Here is a 23572-nt window from a genome sequence, read left to right on the forward strand (position 1 = left end):
CCCAGCGCGACCTATCTGGAGGGTTTCCACCTTATTCCCCAACAAACGAGCAGAGAGGGACAATGGCCAGAGACAGCACGGGTATCAGGATGGATGCTGTTGGGTTTACGGAATAGCTTTCTAGAAAGCAAGGGGAACCTACGGGACAGCCTTCAACGTCTTGTCCCGCCTTGTTTAGTTGAACAAACGTTTCAGGTGGCCCTACCATCTGCATGGTTCCTGTATTATGGACAGGTCACAGCCAAACGAGAGAACTCGGCATTAGCGGATGCCACAGAAGGTGACAAAATGAGACACAGAAATAGGGCTGCTCATGGTAAGTCAGGAGGTGAGGTGGGCTGGGATTTCGGGAAGGCTTCCCGAAGAGTATATGATCTTAGAAGGGTGAGTGGAGAGAAAGGGGAAGGGAACCTAGGCCGAAAGAGGACAGGAGCGGACTTGTGAGGAAAACGGGCGATTTTATGTATCCTTGAAGGAAAAGGAAACTAGCAAGATGTGAGGTTTCCTGCTGGAAAAATCCCGGGCTCTTTTTAGCGACCTCAATTTCAGATCCTCCACGTCTCAGTCCTTCCTACTACCGACCACAAGGGGGCAGCAAAGCTCCGGGAGTAGGAGCCATTTAGGGGTCGGTGGAGCCCAGATCTCTGGGGGAGACCCTTCCCCAGGTGCCCCCCGCATGCTCTATTTCCAGTTTTCGGCTCCAGTTTGGATCGACCTGATGGTCAGTGTCAGAAAAGATCACAGTAGTTAGTACTAATTCCGTGGTAGTCAAAGCAGCCATTCTTTATTGAGCACTCTGTATTCCAGGCATATTGCCACGTGCGTTACAATTATTTCAAAACATTGTAATTATCTACTACCCTGTCCCCTCTTTAATAACCGGGGCGTGCAGGTTTGGTCCAGAGAGGTTGAGTACTTGTCCAGGGTCACACAGTCAGCCTGAAACCCACACTCCGAAGCCACACGCTTAACTGAGCAAACCTGTTCGCCCCCTTCCTCAACATCTGCCCCCTAATCCAAACTCACGACCCATTTAAATAACGATTTAGCTTTATTCAGTAGGTTTGCGCATCTCTCACTGTCACCAGCGTTCCCCAGACCCGGTCTCCTTAGGGGTCACGAGGCCACTGCGTCCCTCTCCGCCGCCAGCGCTGAGAGGGACCTCGGGCTCATTTTGTCCCACCTTCCCGAGGTTCGGATAGGAAAACGGAGATCCTGAGGAAGGAAGGGCTCGCCCCTGAGCCGTGAGAGTGGTCCAGCCCGCGCTCTCAGCGGCCCGACCCGGGGCCGCCTCCCGAGCGAGGGGCGGTCACACCTCGGACTCGCGCGGCGGGCCCTGGGCCCGCTGGCAGCCGTACAGCCACTGGATGACGCGCGCGTTGCGCTCCACCACCGACACCGAGGGCCGCCCGTCCCGCGCCGAGCCAGCGGCCTCCGAGCCGCCGCCGCCGGCCGCACAGTCTGGGCCGTCCCCGCCCCCCTCGCTGGATGTCCAGTCGCTGGTGTCCCCGGAGCCAGGCGGCGGCGAAGTTCCGGTCTTGGGGGTGGCGTCGGCGCCCCAGCTCTGCGGAGAAAAGCGCTCGGCGCCCAGCACCTCCACCAGCGCGCGCTCCAGGCCGCAGTAGTTGAAGAAGCGCTCCTTCTCCGACAGGGGCAGGGAGCACGTGGGGCACAGAGGCTGCTTCCCGGCCGCCTCCGGGAAGCAAACCCCAGGAGCTGCAGGTCGCTCGGTCGGGCCGGGGCTGCTCGGGGCAGCGTCCCGGGCGGCGCCTAGGAAGAGGCGGCGCACCAGCCCCTGGCCCTTGGCGTTCTCTTTGTTCACCGAAGCCTTGCAGTCCCGCTTCTGGCGGTAGAAGATGAGGGAGTCTGGCCTTGGTTGCCGTCTGCCGCTGCCCCGGCGGGAGGGTCCGGGTGTCCTGGGCGATGCAGGGGGACCCAGCTCATTACACACGTGCGGGGTGAGCGGCCCCGGGGTCCCGCGCAGAGCAGGTTCCTGGCGCCGCACTATCACCTGGTGCGTCTTGACATACTTGGCCTTGTCGGCCTCCAGCCTCTCCACTGCGCTGGGGGTCCGTCCCCTGGATGAGCTGGAGGGAGAGGCCAGGAGCATCTTAGCAGAGCACAGCAAAACAGTGCCCCATAAGCCGCTGGAGGTGCACAGTTAGGGAGTTTGCTGAGACTCCCTGAGACCTGCAAAGAGAGAGGAATGGTCCGAAGATGCCCCTGCCTCTGGCTAGCAGGCATTCCCAGGTATAGTATGAGCTAGCCACCCAGCCCCCATCCAGTCAGCCAGGTCCAGGTCCAGGGAGGAGAGGCTCAGGCCATGCCCTCTCCTATCCTTGAGAGGCATTGGATGGGGTCTCTTTGGCTCCTAAGAAACATATACCCCTTTGTGGGTGCCGCAGTCTAGCCACAGAGCCATGCCAGGAGGTGTTCACAAGCAGGACACTTGGAAAAGAAAGTAGGGCTTGTTCCAGGCCAATTCCCAAAAGTAGTCTTAACCGGAAAAAATACCTCTTCCCAACCCAGCAGCTTTAAGCCCAAGACTATGAAGCTCCCCAGTCACAGGCGAGTCCAGCAGGGCCCACCCTTCCTGCCCCAAGTACGAGGTCAGGGCTATAACCACAGGGTAGGAACCTCTAGTAATTGCAGGCAACTATCCTGCCCAGGCCTAGCAGGGTCATCCAGGAAGGAGCGGGAGGTGGATCCCAGGTTGGTCTTCCAGTTACTGCCAGCTACTCTGTGCCCCAGCCAAGGAGCTTCCAGAAAAGCAAGCTGTAAACATCACCTTGTCCAGTCCCTGCGTTTTCCATGTCATAGGCTAGAAACTGGCCTACAGACAAAGGGACTTGCTGGGGCCCTGCTGAGAAGTAGGAACTGGGACTGGAACCCAGGTCTTTTCAGAACTAGCTCAGAATGGATCCCTCACTCGCCTACAGGAACTCCCCTTTGGTATTTTCCTTCTGTTCCTGCTACTGTAAGGCCAAGTAATTACTGTTAGAGAGATGAGCCTCCAAGTCCCTCTCACAGATTGTCCCAGTAACCTGCAAGCCCAGAAATCTGCCCTCAGGCTCCCTGCTCCCTTTTCTTCCAGAGACCTCTGACCCTTCTCCTTCTATTCCACCTCCCTGGTGCTGGGGAAAGGGGCAAAGAGGGGCTGTAAATCAAGAGCTGACAGTTTCCTTGGCAGTTAAAAGAATGGGCCACCCACGAGGCTCAGTACATCCCACCCCACCCTATCCCTGTTCCCCCACTTCTCCATTGCCCAGCAGCTAAGAGGGTCACATTAGTGCTAAGGTCCGAGGAAAACTTGGATCTGGAGGCAACAAAGGAATCGATTAGCCAGAGATGAGGGGCAGATGTGTTATGTGTGTCCCCCCTCCCAGGCCTTGGGGCAGACACCCTGCCAACTCCTGACTCCAACCTGTTTGGATTTTCTCAACCCCCAGTACCCTCCCCCATCTAGTTCATGGTAAGTCTGCTCCTAGGCGGTTGGTGACTGGAGCCCAGACAGCAAGGCCAGCCTGGCAGTGTCCCCCTTCTCTTCTCCCAGGGACTGTACTAGGCAGTGGGTCAGATTCCAAGGTCCCAGGAGGGAACTGTGCTTGTCTGACCTCATGGGGACTCTGCCCCCTCCTTCTTTCCCCAGCCCTGAGTAGGGAGGCTATAAAAAGTCCCTAAACACAGGGACCAAAATAATTTACTGTCTCCTGCCTCTTCCTTGTCCCTGGGCAGACTTTGATCCTAGGCCACAGACAGGCACACCCTAGAAGCCTGGTGGCAGTCCCTGTCCCCTCCGTTCCTTTTCCTATTCCTCTCCCAGTCCTGGTCCCAACCCTTGAGTTCTGGACATGGGCTGGCTTCTAGGTCAGTGGCTTGGGGCCAGTAGGGCTCTGGTGTCCTCTCACCCCAGCACTGGGCCCAGGATGCACTCACCTCTGGGTGGGGAGGCTGAATTGCAGGGGTCCCTGGGCAGGTCCAGACTGAGGGCTGGAGGGACAGCAGGAACTAGAAGTAACTTTGGTGGCAGCCAAACCTCACTCTCCACAGGAAAAGCTGAGAGAGCCTCCACCCCCTGCCCCCTAGATTAACCCTTCCTGACCCAGAGCTGGGCCTCAGTTAACTCCTTCTTGATCACAGCTCAGGGAGGGGGCCTGGGAACTGGGTTGAGCGCCTGTATTTTACAGATGGTTAAACAGGCCCTGCCTGCCTAAATGGTTTGCTACAGAGGAACCGTGAATCTGGGAGCAGAGTAGGGCTCCAAGCAAGGTCTCCTGGTCCCCAGGCCCCTTCCAGAGGCCTGGGGGTGGGGGAGGCTCTGCTGGGCCTTGACAGATGCTCTGACATTGAATTGGAAGCCTGAGAACAGAGCAGGGTTCTAGCCCATTTGCTTTTTCCCTCTGTGGCAGGTTTAGGCCTGGCCTGGCCTGGCCTGGCTGTTGGGTGGCAGCAAGCCTGCTCTCCAGTCCAGGCATCTGCAGCCCAAGGATGAGGGTGAGCCTGTCCCACAAAACCAAGCACATTGGAGGTGCCCCTGCGCAAGGTCCCCTCATGGCGAGTGGGGCTGGCTAGGAAGAGGGTGATGAGAGGAGGTTTCTGGGGCCAAACCTCTATCCTTTGGCCTCCTTCCTCCTCTCACCCCACTCGGGCACTCTTAGGACTGGGACAGTCTCTTCTCAGAGGACTTTTATCTCAAGGAGAAGCCTTACTCCACAGCAGAGCTCCCCTACCTCCCCAGCAGTTGAAGGGCTCCACCTACCCAGGGGTCCCTGCCCCCTCTAGCTGGTCACTTAGCACAAGTCCTCTCCCTCCCTTCTAGCATTTTTTGATGTTTGCACAGCATGTTCACTGCTGTGCTCTCAGATTTCCTTCAACCTCCTGCATGGACTCTAGACCAGGGCCCAGACCCACTTAATGAGTAAGTAAATGAACAGAGGTGGAGTGCCCAGAGCCCACGTCCAAATCTGCTCTTTCCACTGCACCCTTTGCCTGTCGGCAAGGTAATGAGTGTGACAACCCACGAGCCATCTGCTAAGAGACTACTGTATCTAGTTAAAGGGAGAGTGTTTGTTTTGGGGGTTTTTTGGCTTTTTTTTTTTGGTCTGTGACAGTTCTATATTGTATTGTTCCAGCATTTTACAAAATATTTTCAGGTAAGTTGTCACAATTAATCCTGAGGGCAATCTTTGTCCTGAAGAGGCTTGGACTTACCCAAGCTCACACAAGGAGGAATAACAGCTAACTTTATCTAGAGGTTAATATGTCCTAAGGTCTCTGCACAATGGGTAGCATATTTAACCCTTAGAACAATCCAGTGAGATGGTTCTTTCATACTCCTAACATTACAGACATAGGTGGGGCTGCAGGCCAGCAGGTCTGAGGTCTGGGCTGGAAGGGGTTAAGCTGGGGCAGGCTGGGCAGGGCCCAGCTGTGATGCTGTCAATGGCAGGAAACCTGGCCTGCCAGGGCGGAGGATGGGGCCATGATGTCTGACTGAGGCAACCCCCAATCCTTTGGTCTTAAAGGATCATCCGGGCTGGGCGGAAGGATGGGGCTTCACAGCTCTGTTCTGGAATCAAGGACATGCTAGACCTCGAAAAGAGGGGAGTTCCAGAGGGCAGTGCAGGTGCGGCCCTGAGGGGTGACTCGGCCTCAGCCTGTCAGAAGTGACCCTGGCTTCCCTCACATTGCTCACTCCCCACTCTGGGAGCCCAGTCAGCCCAGCCAGCCTGGCCCTCAGGGGTCCCCCCGCCGGGGGGGAAAGGAAGGGTTCCAGAGCCTTTTGCCCCCAGCACTCCTGTCTGAGGGTGACGTACCTCTGTACCTGTCCCAGGATGCCATGGACAGTCTGGGGAGACAGACACAGACACAGACACTAGACCACACAGGCAGAGCCCGGCCTAGGGAGAGAGGAGAGAGCGCGAACAGGAGTGGCTTTCTGGGTGAAGGGCGCTGAAAGAGCCAGAGGGTTGGCAGAGCAGGGCTGAGGATGAGGGGATGAGGGAGGCTGTGCCTGCCTGGCCTGCCTGATCTCTTGGCCACACTTGCCAGGAACCCGATCATCTCTTTCTGGACAGGGGTCCCCAGGGAGATCCTTAAAGTGGCTCCTTCCTGCCCTAGAGCCAGGACCTTGGGGACTAGGGAGTCTGAGGGATGTTTCCTTCCTACTTCCGACCTCATTCCTGGTCACTTTGACCAGTCGGGAATGGGCCTGAGTCAGAACCGGCTCCTTTCAAGAGAAAGTGATGGGAGGAAGGGGAGTGGGACGGCTCTGGTCACTGTTGGGAAAAAGGGGCCCGGCAGGGAGGCGCTTCAGATCTGGCCCAAGACCTCACATCCACAGTCACAGGGGTGACCTGTGTCCCCTCAACCACGCCACAGCTTGATCCTGCCTTTGATTCTGATCCTGGCCTCCAACTCACTGGCTGTGTGGCCTCCATCAAGAAGGCTACCTCTCTGAGTGTCCTTCCATGTCAAATGGGAGTGAGGAGACCTTGCTCAGGGGTGGCCGGAGGATACCAAGACATGGGACCTGAGAAAGCATCCGCATCTCAGGGTGCTCTGGAAATGCTGGATGAATCTGACTCTTCAGCTTTCTCCTTCCACCAATACCTTCCAGACCCCTCTGTGCTAAATGTTTTTCCCAGCCCTCAGCTGCTTGTGATACATCATTTGGAACACCTGTGCTGCGGGAGGGGCCAGCAGATGGGTAGGAGGTGGCTGGGGCTCAGGAGCTCAGCCTGGGGGTGTGGCAGCAGCGTGAAGGACCAGAGACAGTGGAGAAGACTGCGGCAGAAAGATGAACAAAGCAGACGACACGGGGAGGATGGGAGTGTGTGATTTGTTCTGCTAGGGTGGGAAGTTCCACAGAGCAAGGAAACTCAGTGGGGCCTGGCCGGGATCTGGGACTGGGCGCTGACGGTGGGGCCACGAGAGCCCCGGGCCAAGAAGACAGAGGGATGGGGGGTCAGGGTCTCAGGGAGGGCAAGAGGCTCCAGCGGGGTTGCCTAGGGTAAGCTTGGGAGGGCTCTGCGAGAGACGGGCTGCAGAGAGGGGAGGGCTCGGGAGAGGAGCGCTGGCTGGACGGGCCTCCTGGGAGCCCCGCAGAGATTCAGGCTCTTTCCGTTTTCGGGAAGAGCCTCAGCCACAACAATAGCCTGGCTCCAGCGCCGGCCCCCTCCGAGGGGTGTGGCTGTGGGTAGAGCCAGGCGCCAGGGCTGCAGCCTGGTGCTCCCTGCGGGAGGAGAGCAGCGCGGGCGCGGAAGGTACCAATAAACCTTTGTTTTCGAGCACCTACGTGTTGCTAGCGAACAAAGTGAATAAACAAATAGGATTTCTGCTTTCACAGAGCTTATCAACACTAGGTGTGGTTACCACCAAAATTTTTTTTCTTTTTGAGATGGGGCCTCATTAAATTACCCAGGTTAGCTTTGAACTTGCTATGTACTCCAGCCTCAGTCTCCCTGAGTGCTGGAAGTATAGACATGTGCTACCATGTCTTTCTTTTCTCTCTCTCCCTTTCTTCCTTCTTTCCTTTCTTCCTTCCTTCCTTCCTTCCTTCCTTCCTTCCTTCCTTCCTTCCTTTCTTCTTTCCTTCCTGTACTGGGGATTGAACCCAGGGCCTCCTTCACACTGACCTATATCTGCATCTCTTTTTACAATTTATTTTGGCCGGGGGAGGCTGAGGCAGGAGGATCGAAGTAAGTTTGAGGCCAGCCTGAACTGCATAGCTAGACCCTGTCTCAAAAAAACCAAAAAACATTTTTTTTATTCTGTAAAATTTTGAGACAGGGTCTGTCTAAAAATAAATTGGTCAGGGCTGGGGATTTAGCTCAGTGGTTCCGCTGCCTGTCTTGCAAGCACAAGGTCCCGAGTTCGATTGCCGGTACCAAAAAAAAAAGACATTAAATTGGTCAAACTTTCAATCCTCTTGCCTCAGCCTTTAGAATGTTGGGATTACAACAAGGTCAGCACCACCAAGCCCAATTAGCTTTCTTTGCTTAAAAATTTAAAGTAGATCTGGATACTTGTAATCCCAGCACTCTGAAAGGCTAAAACAGGAGAATCACAAGTTCTAGCCTGGCCTAGATGGCTTTATGACTTAGTGAGACTCTGATTCAAAATAAAAAAAGGCTAGGGGTGGGGATTTAGCTCAGTGGTTCCAGTGCCTGCCTTGCAAGCACAAGGTCCTGAGTTCGATCCCCAGTGCCAAAAAAAAAAAAAAAAGGGCTAGGGATGTAGCTCAGTGTGAATGCCCTGGGTTCCATCCTTCATACTGCAAAAAAGACAAAAAAGAAAGAAAGAAAGAAAGAAAGAAAGAAAGAAAGAAAGAAAGAAAGACAGACAGACATCAAAGATGGCTGAATTTAATTATTATTGGCCACGAATGGGTGTTTTGTTAAGAGGACAGCAATGTTGGAAGAATTAGAAAATGAAACTGTATACTTCATAAATTATTGTATCTTTATCCATAAAGCTATTTTTCTTGACCAGCAAAATTACTAATTGTGTTGCTAATATCAAAAGCTTCATGTAGTTTGTACTATACTGACAGTAATACCTACACAATCTCTCCTATGTCTGTTTTTGTCTTTAAAAAAAAATTCAAGAGTTCAATCCTTGGTACCAAAAAAAAAAAAAAATTCAGGGGGCCAGGGATTTAGCTCAGTGGTTCCACTGCCTGCCTCAAAAGCACAAGGTCCTGAGTTTGATCCCCGGTACCAAAAAAAAAAAATTCAATTACAGGGCTCAGTGGCAGAGTACTTGCTTAGCATGTGCGAAGCCCTGGGTTCCATCTCAGTGAGCATGGGGTGGGGGGATCACTTGGACAAATTTTGCTCTGCAGAAGTAGTAGTAATTAGAATTGAAAGGTTTCTGGTACTGGAAATTGAATCTAGGGCTTTCACACTGAGCTATACTCCCCTTTTTTTGGGGGGGGACCAGGGATCAAACTCCAGTCCTTGCGCTTTTGAGGCAGGTGGCAGAACCACTGACGTAAATCCCCGGCCCTCCCTCCCTTTTTTTGAGACCTAATCTTGCTATGGAATTCAGGCTGGCCTTGAACTCACTATTGTATATTGTAGCCCAGGCTGGCCTTGAAATCATGGAGATTCTCCTGCCTCAGCCTCCCAAGTGCTGGGATTACAGGCATGTGCCACTTAATTTTAGAGATAGACAATGAGTTTTACATAACATGTTCAAGCATTAAAGTGGAGTCTCTAATGATCATTGATAACAGGATATATTACCAGATATTTGAATGTCATTATATACATTCCCATTGATACAGGGGGAATAGATGTAGCTCTCAAACCTTCTAGATACCCAAAACTCAAGTTCGTGTTCTCTAAAATGGAAGGATGAATTCTAGGAACAATGGAGTTTAAGAGTAGAAAAATTTATTGAAAGATAGCTTCTGTCTAAGAGAGACCAAAAGGGGACTGGAAGTGGGTTACCCACCCACCCTGCTTTTCAAAGGTGTTTTATACAGCAAAGCCATGAGGTGAGGTGGGTACAGAGTGGGACAAAACTATAAGACTCTGGAAATTTACAAGGTGGGCATGAGGTGGGACAAAACCACAACCAACCATTAAGATTACAAGTACAGTCACCCAGGTAATATTAATTAAATGGGGATCAAATGGGAAAACAAGTCATATACAAGGAATTTCCCGTTTAGAATATCAATCACTGCTATCTATCTCTAGGGAAAGTAGTGCCTCTTCTTTTTATAATGCTAACCCGTGAATGTACCTCAATTGTTCTCCTTGTTGGCTCCTTGCTGTGTTGGCTCCTGGAGGGGTGGCACTTTGAGGACTGAGGCCTTGAGGGCAGCCCTGTCTAACTGCCTACCAGGTATCTAATTAACTTACCTATCTACAACACCATCTCATATCACAATTTCTACTATCTCATAAAGCAAGATCACCTCCATACAGTAAAGAACTGGCCCTGTGCTTCCCATACATCATGCCTAGCCTTCATTTACAGATATATGGGTAAGCCAGGCATGGTGGTGCATGCCTGTAATCACAGCGCTCCTGAGGCTGAGGCAGAAGGATCGCCATGAGTTTGAGGCCAGCCTGGGCTACATAGTAAGACCCTGTCTCAAAAAAACCCCAAAAAACCAGGGCTGAGGATTTAGCTCAGTGGTTCTGCCTCCTGCCTCACAAGTGCAAGGTCCCAAGTTCGATCCCTGGTACCAAAAAACCCCCCAAAAACCAAATACATGGGTAAATGCATTGCTTGATATTGCCAATTGTTCCTCAGCTGGCTGAGAGCTCAGTGGTAGAGGGCTTGCTTAGATGTGCAAGGCTCTGGGTTCCATCCCCAGGAATGAAAAAAAAAAATCCTTGGCCATCTTTTGCTGTTATTGCAAGCACCACACTCCACATTGGAACAAGAAATGACGCAAGGAAATGGACACCTTGGTACTACCGGAAACAACACTTCCTTCTGTGGAATCCGCAGCACTTCAGCTCTCTGGGAGGGAAGACTTAGCTGGCTACTCCATTTGTCTGCTCTCTTGCCTCAGTGCCTTCACCACCCAGACTTGCTTGCCCTGTGAACAGCGTGTCTCCCCCATCACTGGTGCACCCTGTGAGCTTTCATGGCATTGAGATACAGCTGTTTCTGTGGAGAAGTGTTTGTTTCCCTGGGACTGAAGGGTGAGGCATGAGAGCAGATGTTGAAGGTGACACTTTATACTATGCAGTGCTGAGCATTGGTCCCGAATGATAGATGCCTATGGTTTAGGTTTTTTTTGTTGTTGTTGTTGTTGTTGTGTGGGAGATTGAACCCAGGGCCTCTGGTAAGCTAGGCAGGGGTCACCACTGAGCCATACCCTTGGTCTTGGAATCTTTAACAAATAGCCTTTTGGGTATTTTTTTTGTGGGGTATTTTTGATATATGAGGTGTTTTAAAGGGCAGGGGCAACTTCGGTGAGTTCTGAGGGGGGTACTAGCTATGGTCAGGAAAGTGTTATGTCACACTGAACTTACTTAGTCATGGGGACCTATCCTTTTATTATTTATTATTATTATTTTTTTGGACCTATCCTTTTATATCTGAGGAGGGCAACTTCTAGAGAAGGTGGAGGTTGAGAGCTGGGTAGATACTTCCAAAAATGGGCATTATAACCACATTCCTAGTAAGAGAACTAATGCCTCAATATAGGGCTTGGTGTGTAGCTTAGTGTTAAGGCATCTGTTTAGCATGCACAAGGCCCTGGGTTCAATCCCCAGCACCAATAAATGAATAAGTAAGTGTTTCACTGGGTTATACTTTTCACTTTCGCCACTGTCATCCTCAACGTCCTTGTTTTTCCTAGTGCCATGGACATGTGAGGGTTTTGCCGTTCAGCAATTACCCATCTTTCTCCAGCACTTAGGCTCTGATTGTGGCCATCTTTCTCCACTCAGTCTCTGTGCTCCCAGAGCGGGGTAACTTGACTCAGGGTGGGGCACCTGACCCAGGTGAGGGTCAAAACCTTATCGAATTTCTCCCGCTCCTCTTTCCTGCAAAGTTTGGCCTTGTAGGGCTGGGGATTTAGCTCAGTGGCACCGCACCTGTCTCAAAATTGCAAGGTCCTGAGTTCCATCCCTGGTACCAAAAACTAAAAAGTTTGGGCTTGTAACTCAATTTTAGCCAATGAGACTTTGTCTAGGAGCACTGAGACCAAGGTTGTCTCATCTATGGTGTGAACATACCTGGGAATACAGCCCTGGGGGCACAGGCTGCCCCAGGATAGAGGCCCCCAGAGAAGAAACAGCATGTTTGAAGCCAGTGAAAAGCAATCTTGATTACAGCCTCTGCACCAGGGTCAGGTCTGAAGCAAATACAGTCTTTATAGTTGGACAAGCCAACATATTTCCCTCCCTCCCTCCCTCCCTTCCTCTTTCAAGGTGCTTGAGGATCAAACTCAGGGCCTTTACCTGCTAGGCAAGTGCTGTATCTCTGAGCTATACCCCGGCCCTCCATACATTTTCTTTTGTCTTAATCTTGTGCTGATTTTTCAGTCACTTAACAACCAAAATAACCCTGAAGAAAACACATCATTCTCTCCCAGACTACAATCACCTTCATGGTGCCTGTAACATGGAACATGGGCAGCTGCAGTTTGCTTACTATTCTGACACACCTCCACAGTAATTTCTCCAGTGTGTGACCAACTACCTACCTCCAGGTTTATTATAAGGCTGGATTGGAAGAGCAGATATACCTAAGGGGTCAGGAGACCAAGCTAAGGTCTTGATTTTGCCATTTACTCACTTTTGGTATGGAACAAGTCACTTTCCTTTTTGAGTCTCAGGTTTCGGGACTGATAAAAGGAGAGAAGTGGATTAGACCAGTGGTTCCTAAATGTTGTTCCTTGGGTGGATTCCAGTTAACTACATAAGATTTTCCTGGGAACTAGTTAACAAGACGGGTACTAGGCTTCCCACCTCAGAGGACCCACTTTAGTAGATCTGGGGTTGAGTCAGAGAGGAATGAGATGACACTGGGTGAAGCTGGAGTCACTGGTATGAGCAACCTTATTAGATATTCTAGATTTAATGCACTACCTCTTGCAGCTGAATGTAATTTTAAGAGTTTACCTGTTTGGTTGACTGAAATTAGTATTCTACATGACCTGTATCAGTGAAATTGAGAAACCAGCATTTCTCTCGCTAAAGTCCTCAGGTCTAAGAAGACAGGAACGTTGAGATTTATCATATCAAATTGCACACACCTGCTAATCCCAGCAAGTGCCAAGAGGGCCCAGAGGATATGTTTGTCACCTAGATATTGAGAAAACATTTAAGAGAGCAGCACCAGGATTTTTATAAATTTTATGGTGAATATCCTCTGTAGCTTGGATATATTGAAGAAGACTACCACTGAAATGGGTTCCCTGATTTCATGGGAGCTGAGGGTTCCCACAAGGGCAGAGGACAAGGACAGGGCTGAACTGCCAGAGCCCAGGGAGATCTATCCATAACATGGATCCGGATAAAGTGGTAAAGAGAAGTCATGACATGCAAAGGTCTTTGATCAGTGTCCCTGGGAATGAAATAGATGAGCAGTTTATTAAACATTATTGAGTTGTGCAACACAGAAAACCCCCATGTCTTATGGTCAGAAGCCTAACTTGATCATTATCATAAAGGAATGTCTTAGTCTCTCAGCTGATTTCCAGATTTGAGATAGTTCAGAAGCCTGATCTTTGGTTGAACAGGAGGCCAGGTTGCCTGAGGAAAGACCCACCAGCACATTCTGTGATCTGTCTCCAAGGAAGAGGAAAGGGAAAAAGCCGAACCTTTTAGGAATTACTAGACATTGGCTTTGAATTAATGCTTATAGCCTATGACCTAAGAGACATATGTTCAAAACTAAACTCCTAGCAGGGTGTGGTAGTGCATGGCTGTTGTCCCAGCTACGAGTGGCTGAGGCAGGAGGATTGAGGCCAGGAGTTAGAGCCAGTCTGGGCAACATAGCAAGATCTCAAAGAAACAAAAACAAAAACAAACAAACAACCCTCCAACTCCTAATCTACCCCCCCTAACCATTCTATGCTGCCACTGCCTTCCTCATCTCAGCATCAACTCAGCATCCTTCCAGTGCTCAGGCTGTGACTTTGGGGATAATCTTTGATGCTCTTCTTTCTCACCTATTCCACATCTAATCTCTAAGCAACAGACACTGGCTCTGTCTTTAGAAGATATCCAGATTTACATCACTTTATGCTCTACTCCAACCGTACTGGGCCAAGACACTATCTTTTGCCTGAGTTACTGTGATAGTCTTGTCTTGTCTTGTCTTGTCTTGTCTTGTCTTGTCTTGTCTTGTCTTGTCTTTTCCTTTCCTTTCCTTTCCTTCTCTTTCCTTTCTTTCTTTCCTTCTCTTTCCTTTCTTTCTTTCCTTCTCTTTCCTTTCTTTCTTTCTTTTCTTCTTTCTTTCTCTTTCTTTTCTTCCTTCCTCCCCCCACCCCCAAGATAGAGTCTCAGTTTGTAGTTCAGGCTGGCCCTGAACTCACTATGTAGCCCAGGCTGGGCTCAAACTCTCGGTGATCCTCCTGCCTCAGCCTCCCAAGTGCTGGGATTACAAGAATGCACCACTACACCCTTTTTTTATGCTAAGATAGCCCTTTTTATTTTCATTATTTTAGACAGGGTCTTGCTGAATTTCTCAGGGTGGCCTTGAACTTTTCATTCTACTGCCTCAGCCTCCCAAGCAGCTGGGATTACAGATGTGTATACCACTCCTAAGTCTTCCTTCTTATAAACTCAGCCTCCTAGAGTGTGTTCTCAACACAATAGCTACATTAATTCTTTAAAAATATAAGTTAAGAGCCAGGCATGGTGGTGTACACCTGCCCTTTTTACCTCCTCCTTTCAACATTCATTCTACAAACAATAAAGCTCCTATGAGTTCCAGAGCTTTCCCTTCAGGAAAAAGCCAAGGATAAATCATTGTGCCATAAATGAGCTAGACCCTGAGTTTTCCTGCTCCCCTTTGTACCCCTGAGACTTAAGGTAGAGAGAGACGACCATTGCCATCCCAGCTGGTCTGAAAGAGGACTGGTCATCAAGAGGTGGGCACCACCTCCACGTCATCAGCTCATAGCAATTTCTTTTTCCAGTAACAGAAATCAAACTCAGGATCTTGCACTTGCCAGGCAGGTGTAGCGCCACTGAGCTAAATCCCTGGCTCACCCCATAGCAATTTGACCAACAGTAAATTGCTCACTCTTGAATGACTGCCCCTAACAAGAAAGACACAGCCCACAGTGACGATTTTGTTCCAAAGTTATCCCACCCTGCAGGATCCCTGGGAAGCAAGTTCCTAGAGCTGGGGAGCTGTAAACACTCGCTGGGGAGAGATTTACCCCAGGGCACCCAGAAAGCACACAGTTGTCCAGCTTATCCACCAGAGGGCAGGCAGCACCCATTGAGAAACCCTCCTGATTCCTAGTCTTCAGTTCCTCTTTCCTGTGCCCCATATCTCTAGAGGCAATGCTGCTCCTGGCCCCGGACATCTCTGGCCTCCTGTTCTACCTGGCAACCACCCGGATGGTTCTTTGCCTTCCTATGTGGTGCTTTGTAATATCAGTTAACCAGCAAGAACAGTCAGTCATTCCTGAATTTTTACTGTTCCTTGTACTTCATGAAACATTCCCACATATATTATTCTAATTTGGTTTCCAATACAACCTGGAAAAATAATTTGTGTTTATGGCCATTTTTCAGAAGAAGTAACCTTGCAGAGGTTAAGTGGCCGGGCCAAAGTCACATAGTAAATTACCACTGCGGCTGCCATTACTGGCATTTATAAAGTGCTTGTATGTGCCAAGGGTGATGTTAAGAGCTTTTTTTTTTTTTTCCCAGTACCAGAGATCGAACTCAGGACCTTGCGCTTGCAAGGCAGGCACCGAAACCACTGAGCTAAATCCCCGGCCCAAGGCTAACTTATTTTATTCTACAGTGAAGTAGGATTGAAGACAGTGAAGTACTGTATTCAGGTGGGGTAGAGAGCAGGAGACCGGAACATGATAGAGTTTATTCATTGTTTGGTTCCAATCTCCTATGACCTTACTGAATTTTTGTTTACTTGTTCTATTAATTACAGTGGACTCTTGAGTTATGACTGCCTGACATACAAACAACTTGGGTTACGACCAGAATTTTATTTTAAAATTATGACTAAAGTCTTGAGTTATGACTGAATGCTGGCTGCTTGTGCTTCCAGATGGTCTCAGATACAGATTTAACCCTTAAAGAGTTCTGGAAGGAACATTATGACATCCTTTCCTGTGTGGGGTTGAGAAATCCTGGGCCAATGTCTCTCTAAGTACACTGAGATCTGCCTGTGTACCGAAGAGAGACTTTGAAGGCTGTGTAGAGGAGCCTGAGCCTTCAATTGACCAACCTAAGTTACAACCAGCCCTTGGGAATGAATTGAGTTCATAAGTCAAGGGTCCACTGTAGTAAGAGAGGTGTGTTAAAATATGCCACTGTGGGAGATTTATCAATTTCTCTCAGTAGCATTGTGAGGTGATAATATTAGATATATACCATTTTAGAAATGCTAACTCTTTTAACTCAAAGAGGAGATCAACAACAGGGTTAAAAAGAATTTTAAAAACTTATACAACATTTTAATTTCTTTCATCAAGAGATCACTCAGGTATCTAATTGACCATATTGTTGGGAAAAATTTTATTTCATTTTTTAAAATAAATTTTATTTTATTTTATCCCATTCCTCCCCTTGGGAAAAATGTTAAAAACATGCATTTTGTTATCATAACTCACATTTATTTATAACATTTGTATATTTTGCACAATTTTAATGTTATAAATTTTATATAGTTAGTATGACTTGGCTATGATTTATAGTGATAATGTATCCACTTTACAACTAAACCAGAGGGGTAGGTTCTATTATCCCTCCATTACAGATACAGCGACATAGGCTCTGAGGTTTAAGAGTGTAGCTATAGGGCTAAACAGAGCGACTCTTCTATTGATACACACACTCCAAGGTTCTCCACCTTGGAGGATGTGGCTGGGAACCTGAAAAAAATCCTAAGCTGTCTCCCCAGAACAAGTACATTGATACACACTAAAATTCCAGGGGTTCAGAGCTCTCTGGGCTCTATCCGGGATCTTACAATAAGAACACTTGTGTGGTATAGTGTGGACAGGTTGAACAAAAAGACATTATTTTTTAGTTAAAGCACAAACTCAGATTCCTCCCCTTGTCTTGAAGACCCTTTATTCATCCAACCTTTTTTCCTGAGATGCCTGCCCAGTAGTAGTCTACCCAAGACATTCCTCAGTTCTGGGCTGGCTCCTGTCTGTGTGGTGTAGAATTGTTACTAAGTTCGTGGGCTGCAAGGCCAAGACTGCCTGGGTTCGGATCCTGGCTCTGAGGCTTTCTAGCTTACACCTGGGTGGGTAACCACTTCTCTGCTGCTTTACTGGTAAAAGGGTGATTAGCACATTGTTATAGGGATGGCAAAAGTCAACACAGGCGAAGTACATGAAGCAGTCACAGAAGAGTCGCTTGCCATGTCTCTACTATTAACTTGTCTCTCCTATAGTGTCACTGTTTCCTAGACTGCACCCATAAAGTCAGAGAAGATTCTTGCAAGTAAGATAGCTTTAAGAACTAGGTAACAAAGTACCTGGTGCCTATTAGGTCTTATTTTCTTGAGAGGCAATTTCCCTTTTGTCATTTCAAGAAGAAAATAGTACTGGGTTTCGCTGCCTGCTGGGCAAGTGCAAGGTCCCGAGTGCGATCCCAGATACCAAAAGAAAAAAAAAAAGAAAATAGTACTGGGGACCCAGGGCTTCTCAGGTGTCAGGAGCAGTGAAATGGTTTAGTGCTGAGGCAGAGGTGTGCTGGCTCTATCCACCTCAACAAAGGTGATTATCTCCTGGAATTGGAGAAAGTAGACAGGAACATGGCCGATTTGATGAGAACTCACATCAGCAAGACCTCTGATAAGATGGAATATGTTTCATAGGGCACAAAGAGGGCTCCATGAATGGGAAACACTAGACCATGTGGACCAGGTCAGTATCTCTGTGGACAGATGATACCAGTGGTCTTTCTCTTATTCTTACAGATGACTTTGGAGAGGGGTGAGACCTGCCTAAAATATGATTGAAGCTCTCCTTCACCTTGCCTATTTGAGAAGGATATTTCTTACCTTGGTGTCTTAGAGAAAATTTACGTTAGCCTTCCTCCCTTCCTCTCCTTCCTTCCTTCCTTCCCTCTTTTGTGGTACTAGGGATTGAAGTCAGTGCCTTCCTGCTGAGCTATACCCCTCCTCCCTTTTTTAGTTTTTACCTATATATTTATTTATTTTAGGATAGAAAAATTTATTTAGAGAGAGAGCTCCTGAGAGACAAGAGGGGACCCAAAAGTGGGTTGCCTCTACTTTTTATTTTTATTTTTTTGGTACCGGGTTTCCAACTCAAGGCAGGACCTTTCACTTGCAAGGCAGGCTCGGAGCCACTGAGCTAAATCCCCAACCCCTCCAGTTTTTATTTTTGAGATAGGATCTTGCTAAATTGCAAAGTTGTCCAGGTTGGGCTTAAACTTCGGATCCTCCTGCCTTAGCCTCCCACAGTGCTAGAATTAAAGGCACTAGACTTTTCTTTTTAACTGTGACTTGTGCATGTTATCTTCACAACTGAGGGCAAGAGCTGTGTGCCATTGTTTTGTAACTCTCATTAGTAATTTTCCAAGAACGGGTAGAATCATTGAAACTTTGAGTTGAACATGTTCTTAGAAATTATACCTACTTAGTGCTGACAATGACTAATTATTATGAAGATCTTTTGAACTCTTTTGTCCCATGTCCTTAAGGGAAATTCTGAGGTCAGGAAGTTTCTCCTCTAAGGACTGAGCCAAGGTGAAAAGGTCAGCTTAGATAAATACATAATTTAGCTCCAAAGAATTCATTCCTTTCCACAGCTCACTGTGGCCACAGGCACAACTCCCCTTTGGGAAGGACAAGAAGAGCCAGTGTCCACCCCCATCCACATGTGTGAGATGATTAGAGCCGAGGGGTGGAGGCCCCTCCAGATCTCTCAGCTTCAGGAAATCCTGCCCACTTACCTGGAAAAGGCAGGGCTAGGTCAAGACACTAGAGTGGGCTGGTTAGTCTGGAAGCCAGCTGGAGAAAGCCGGGCCCTGGCAGCATGAGTAGCTGTATTCTGAGTAGATCCAGATGAGAATAGTCACTTCCCAAGAGACGGCCAATCAACTCCAGACTGCTGCAGGCCAACCTGTGACTGAGCCTTCCAAACCCTTTAGTTTCCCTTCTCTCCACTCACCCCTGCACCCAGTACGTGTGTAATGTTTCCTTGTGCCGCTCCAACGGTGCTTCTTAGGCCTTTGGACCTCTTTACAAATCCACTGACAGTTATGGGCCCTCTCCATGGAAAAACTCATGCGCTCCTTAACTTCAGTTGCAGTTTTAGTGGGCCTGCTGACAGACCAGACCTGGAGTCCCTCCTTGGACACCAGCTTGAGGAGTCCTGCCTCAGAGCCAAATACCAAGAATGCTCTATTGTGTCTCTTTTCTTTGCTGTTTCCCAGAGGCACAGGGAAGTCCTACCTGGACAGGGAAAGTGATGGACAGTGGAGAAGCGGCTGCACTGGGACTTGTGGTGCACTTTGTAGGAATGAAGTGATTCTAAAGATGATACCTTTTGACCTTTTCTACCTGTCCCACAGGCTGTTATTTCACCCTTTGTTTACATTAGAATTACTAATACTGGGGCTGGGGACTTAGCTTAGTGGTTTTGCCGCCTGCTGTGCAAGCACAAGGACCCGAGTTCGATCCCTGCTACCAAAAAAAAAAAAGAATTACTAATACTGTATTTAAAAAAAACACTAATGCAAGGGCTCCACCTACTGAAATTCTCATTTAATTGATGTGAGATGGAACCTCATTATCAGGTTTTAAATTTTAAAAACTTTATTAAAGAAGTATAATCAAGGTTGGGGATTTAGCTGAGTGGCACCGCCCCTGCCTGGTAATTGCAAGGTCCTGAGTTCAATTCCCTGTATCAAAAAAAAAAAAGTATAATCGGCCTAGCACTTGAGAGGCTGAGGCAGGACAATTGCTGTGAGTTTGAGGTCAACCTGGGCTACATAGTTCAAGGCCCATCTGAACTACATAGTGAGACCTTGTCTCAAAAAACAAAACAAAAGGGCCGGGATTTAGCTCAGTGGTTCCGCTGCCTGCTTCGAAAGTTCAAGGACCCGAGTTCAGATCCCTGGTACCAAAACAAAAAAACAAAAAAAATAAAGAACTACCTCACAAGCGCAAGGACCTGAGTTCAATCCCTGGTACCAAAAACCAAAACAAAGCAAAAGTAAAGAAGTATATTCAATATAAATAAAATGCACATATTTAAAATATACAGTTTGGTAAATTCTGATAGTAGGAAATCAGTTGACATATCTACACCCTCCAAAATGTTCCTCATCCCATTTTGGAATTATCCTATGCCACTCCATGCCCAGACAACCACTGATCTGTCTGATCTAGAGCAAGATTCTGTAAGAATGTAACCATATACTGTGCACTCTTTATGGGAAAGGGTCCTAGCTCTTTTATAATATGATTCAGCATTCACCCACATATACATTTATTGATGGTTTGTTCCTTTTTATTGTTGACTAGTTATAAGGGAGTTTAAGCAAGTGGCACAGTCTGGGGGAACGGTCCCTACCAGGCTTCCTTGTCTTCAGAAGGTCACAAGTGCAGGCATCCCTAGGGTCACCCTCTCTTAGGCATTTATATGATGAGCCTCAGGTTCTATCACATGCTAGAATGACTCACAGAGCTCAAGAAAGTGCTACTACAGTTGTATTGTGGCAATTTATGATAAATTTTTTTTTGAGACAAGGTCTCACTATATAGTTCAGGCTGGCCTTGAACTCACAGTGATCCTCAGTGATCCTCTTGCCTCAGCTTCTGAAGTCCTGGGATTACAGGTGTGCACCACCACACCCAGTTTATGGTAATAAAAAACCCAGCCATCCACCGCCTGCCTCAAAAGTGCAAGGTCCCGAGTTCAATCCCCAGTACCAAAAAAAAAAAAAAAAAAAAAAGCCCAGCCAAGGGAAGAAACACCCAGGGCACAGTCTAGGGAGTTCTAAATGCTAGGCTCCTGTCACCTCAGAAATGTTACTCTCCTGGCATTAAAGTGTGTTGTACTCAGAGCACTGCCAACCATGGAAACTCACCTGAGACCTTGGTATCCAGAGTTTTTAACCGGGGCAATCACATACATGGTCGACCTTAAGTCTGCAGTTCATACCCATATGTTATTCACAGGTTGGTACCCATACGCACATTCAAAGCCTCTATCATAAATCACATTGTAAAACTGGGTGTGGTGGTACAGGCCTGTAATCCCAGCATTCTAGGTTGAGGCAAGAGGATTGTGAGTTCAAGTCCAGCCTGGGCAGTTTAAGGACTTAAGAGAGATGGTATCTCAAAATAAAAAATAAAATGTAATGGGGATGCAGCTCAGTGTGAAAGCCCTGGGTTCAATCCCCAGTTCTGCAAAAATCAATCACTCAAGCACATTGTAAGACTACCATGTTACTGTGTGTCTCTTCTCTCTCCTGTTTTTTGTTTGTTTGTTTTTGAGACAGGGTTTCACTTTGTAATGCAGGCTGGCCTTGAACTCCCTGTATAGCTCAAGCTGGCCTCCAACTCTTGGTGATCCTCCTGCCTTAGCCTCCCAAGTGCTGGGATTGCAGGTGTGCACCACCCCTTGAAGACTTCTTTAAACTTCTTCCCCCTGAAGATTCCTTGCTGTTCTGGGTGCCAGTGATGAATTCTTCCAGTTTTGCAGCTTCTAAGTGCTGGATTAGAGGTGTGTGCCACCATGGCCAGCCTGCATATAAAATTTAAAATCAGTTTTGTCAACATTTCCAGAATAACTTGCTGGGACTTTTCCAGTTTTTTTGCGGGGGGTGGGGATCAGGACTCAAACTCAGGACCTTGCGCTTGCCAGGCAGCCGTGGCTCCACTGAGCTAAATCCCCCACCCAGTATTTTATATTTTTAGGTGTTTGTGTAGATTATAATGTTTTTTATTTTTTTGTAATGTTTTTTAAATTTTAAATTTCACTTATTTCTGTTAATTAGGAAAGTGTTAGACTTTTGCACAATGTCATCTGCAAACGAGGACTCCCTTTCCAGTATGCATACCTTTTACTTTCTTGTGTGATGTTTGATTGCAATAGCTAGGACTTCTAATTAAAAAGCAGCGCAGGTGACATCCTAGCCTTGTTCCTGATCTCAGTGGGAAACCATCAAATGGTTTTATGCCTTTTAGTTTGATGTTGGCTGTAAGCTTTTGGTGGATTTTTTGTGTGTGCATGTGCAATAGAGGGGATTTACCCAGGACTTTGCCCATGCTAGGCAAGCCCTATGCCACTGAGCTACATCCTCAGTCGTTTTTAATTTTTAAAATTTGATACAGAGTCTTTCTAAATTACCTAGGCTGGTATTTAACTTGTGATGCTTCTGACTCAGCCTCCCAAATGCTGGGATCACCGGTGTGCACTACCACACTGGCTTTCATTTCTCTCTTGCTGTCATTGATATTCTGTCCTGTGAATTCCACCTGACTTGGCCTCCCTGAACTCTGTCTCCTGGACTTCTGAAGACTGTTGGACTCTGTTTAGTACTCCTCTGCACAGCCTGAAGATTCCCTCCCGGAAGCCCCTAAGGAAATCACAGGGCTCTCACCTCACTTGATTCCCTTTCTCCAGAGATCACTGTCTTCCACTGCCAGTTGTCCAGGGTCTAGCATTTTAGTTGTTTATGACAAGAAGAGAAATCGAGGCCCTGTTAGTCCATAATGGCCAGAAGCAGAAGTCGTCTTTTTTTTGTCTTAATCTTTCCCAACAGAGATGAGAACCACTGTAATCTAGGTCTAGTTATCAGAGTTCAGCCATCATTGCACGTTGTCATCTCTCTTGTGAAGCTGTGCTTCTACTGTCACCTCTCAAATCACACTATCCTTGCCTTTACCCGAAGCGAGGAGAAACAGGACATCGTTCTAATATTTGGTACTTACTAGGATTCTCCCAATTCCCAGGCATGGGGATCTGTCAGAGGCAGCACACATTCTGAGTTACTGTCAACCGTGAGAACAGCAAACACAAAGAAGAAAGACAACCGGGCTAAGAACATTGTTATTTGAGAATTGTACCTGTGGAGGGCTGTAAGGCAAGGAGACAGGCAGGACATTATAGTAATGAAATATAAAATGGTTCTCTAATTGTGGCAAAAATATAAGCTACATTTAACAAAAAACAAATAAACCTGCTACCTATCAGCAGTGAAGATTGGCAGTAAAGGCAGCTCTGAGTCATTTCCTGCCCATCCTCAGGGAATGGGGAACAATGACATTTGCTGAATATGTCATGCTGCATTTCTGCTGCATTTCTACACGCACCAGCTCCTTGCAGAACATCTTCATAATGCTCTGAACTAGGGGCCATTGCTATTTAACATGTGAGAATCCATGGATCTGAGAAGTTAGGGAACTCATAAAGGCACATAGCTAGGAGAAAGGTGAAAGGCCTGATATTTTTTTTCTTTTTCTTTTTTCCTCCCTCCCTCCCTCCCTCCTTCCTTTCCTTCCTTCTTTTGTGGTACTGTTGATTGAACCCAGGGCATTCACACTAAGCTATACCCTTAAGCTTTTTTCAAATTTTGAGGCAGGGTCTTGCTAAGTCACTAAGTTGCTCAGGCTGAGCTTGAACTTGTCTCAGCCCTTGCCTCAGCCTCCCAGATGCTGGAATTACAGGCAAGGGCCACCCTGCCCAGTTAAGTGTCTGATTTCAAAGTCTGTGCTCTTTCCTTCTGCCTCTGGCAACACCTTTCACCATAGTCTTGAGCCTCAATGTACATTTATTTTTTGTTGTTTTTTTTTTGCAGAGCTGGGATGGAACCCAGGGCCTTGTCCATTCTGGGCAAAGTGCTCTACCACTGAATTATACCCCTACTCCCATATTTAAATCTTTCGTTTTTTGTTTTTTGAGACA

The 23572-nt window shown here is 47.8% G+C and overlaps 1 protein-coding gene across 2 annotated transcripts in view; it reads right to left on the minus strand.

Annotated features, from left to right (window-relative positions):
• Nucleotides 1-757: 757 nt before the first annotated feature.
• Fam110d (family with sequence similarity 110 member D) overlaps nucleotides 758-23572 on the minus strand; it is a 34620-nt gene continuing 11805 nt past the window's right edge. The window contains exons 1-2 of one of the 2 annotated variants that reach the window (XM_004850637.3): nucleotides 3937-4060; nucleotides 758-2190 (exon numbers count right to left, since the gene is read on the minus strand). In XM_004850637.3, the coding sequence (XP_004850694.1) occupies nucleotides 1310-2110 (801 nt within the window). In that variant the 5' untranslated portion in view covers nucleotides 2111-2190; nucleotides 3937-4060 and the 3' untranslated portion in view covers nucleotides 758-1309. Of the gene's footprint in view, nucleotides 2191-3936; nucleotides 4061-23572 lie in introns of those variants that run through there. The other variant, XM_021263103.2, reaches the window with a different exon arrangement.

The sequence above is a fragment of the Heterocephalus glaber genome, unplaced genomic scaffold (assembly GCF_053883595.1).
Source record: "Heterocephalus glaber isolate CG9 unplaced genomic scaffold, H.glaber_assembly_v1.0 deba00001452, whole genome shotgun sequence".
Taxonomy (NCBI): Eukaryota; Metazoa; Chordata; class Mammalia; order Rodentia; family Bathyergidae; genus Heterocephalus; species Heterocephalus glaber.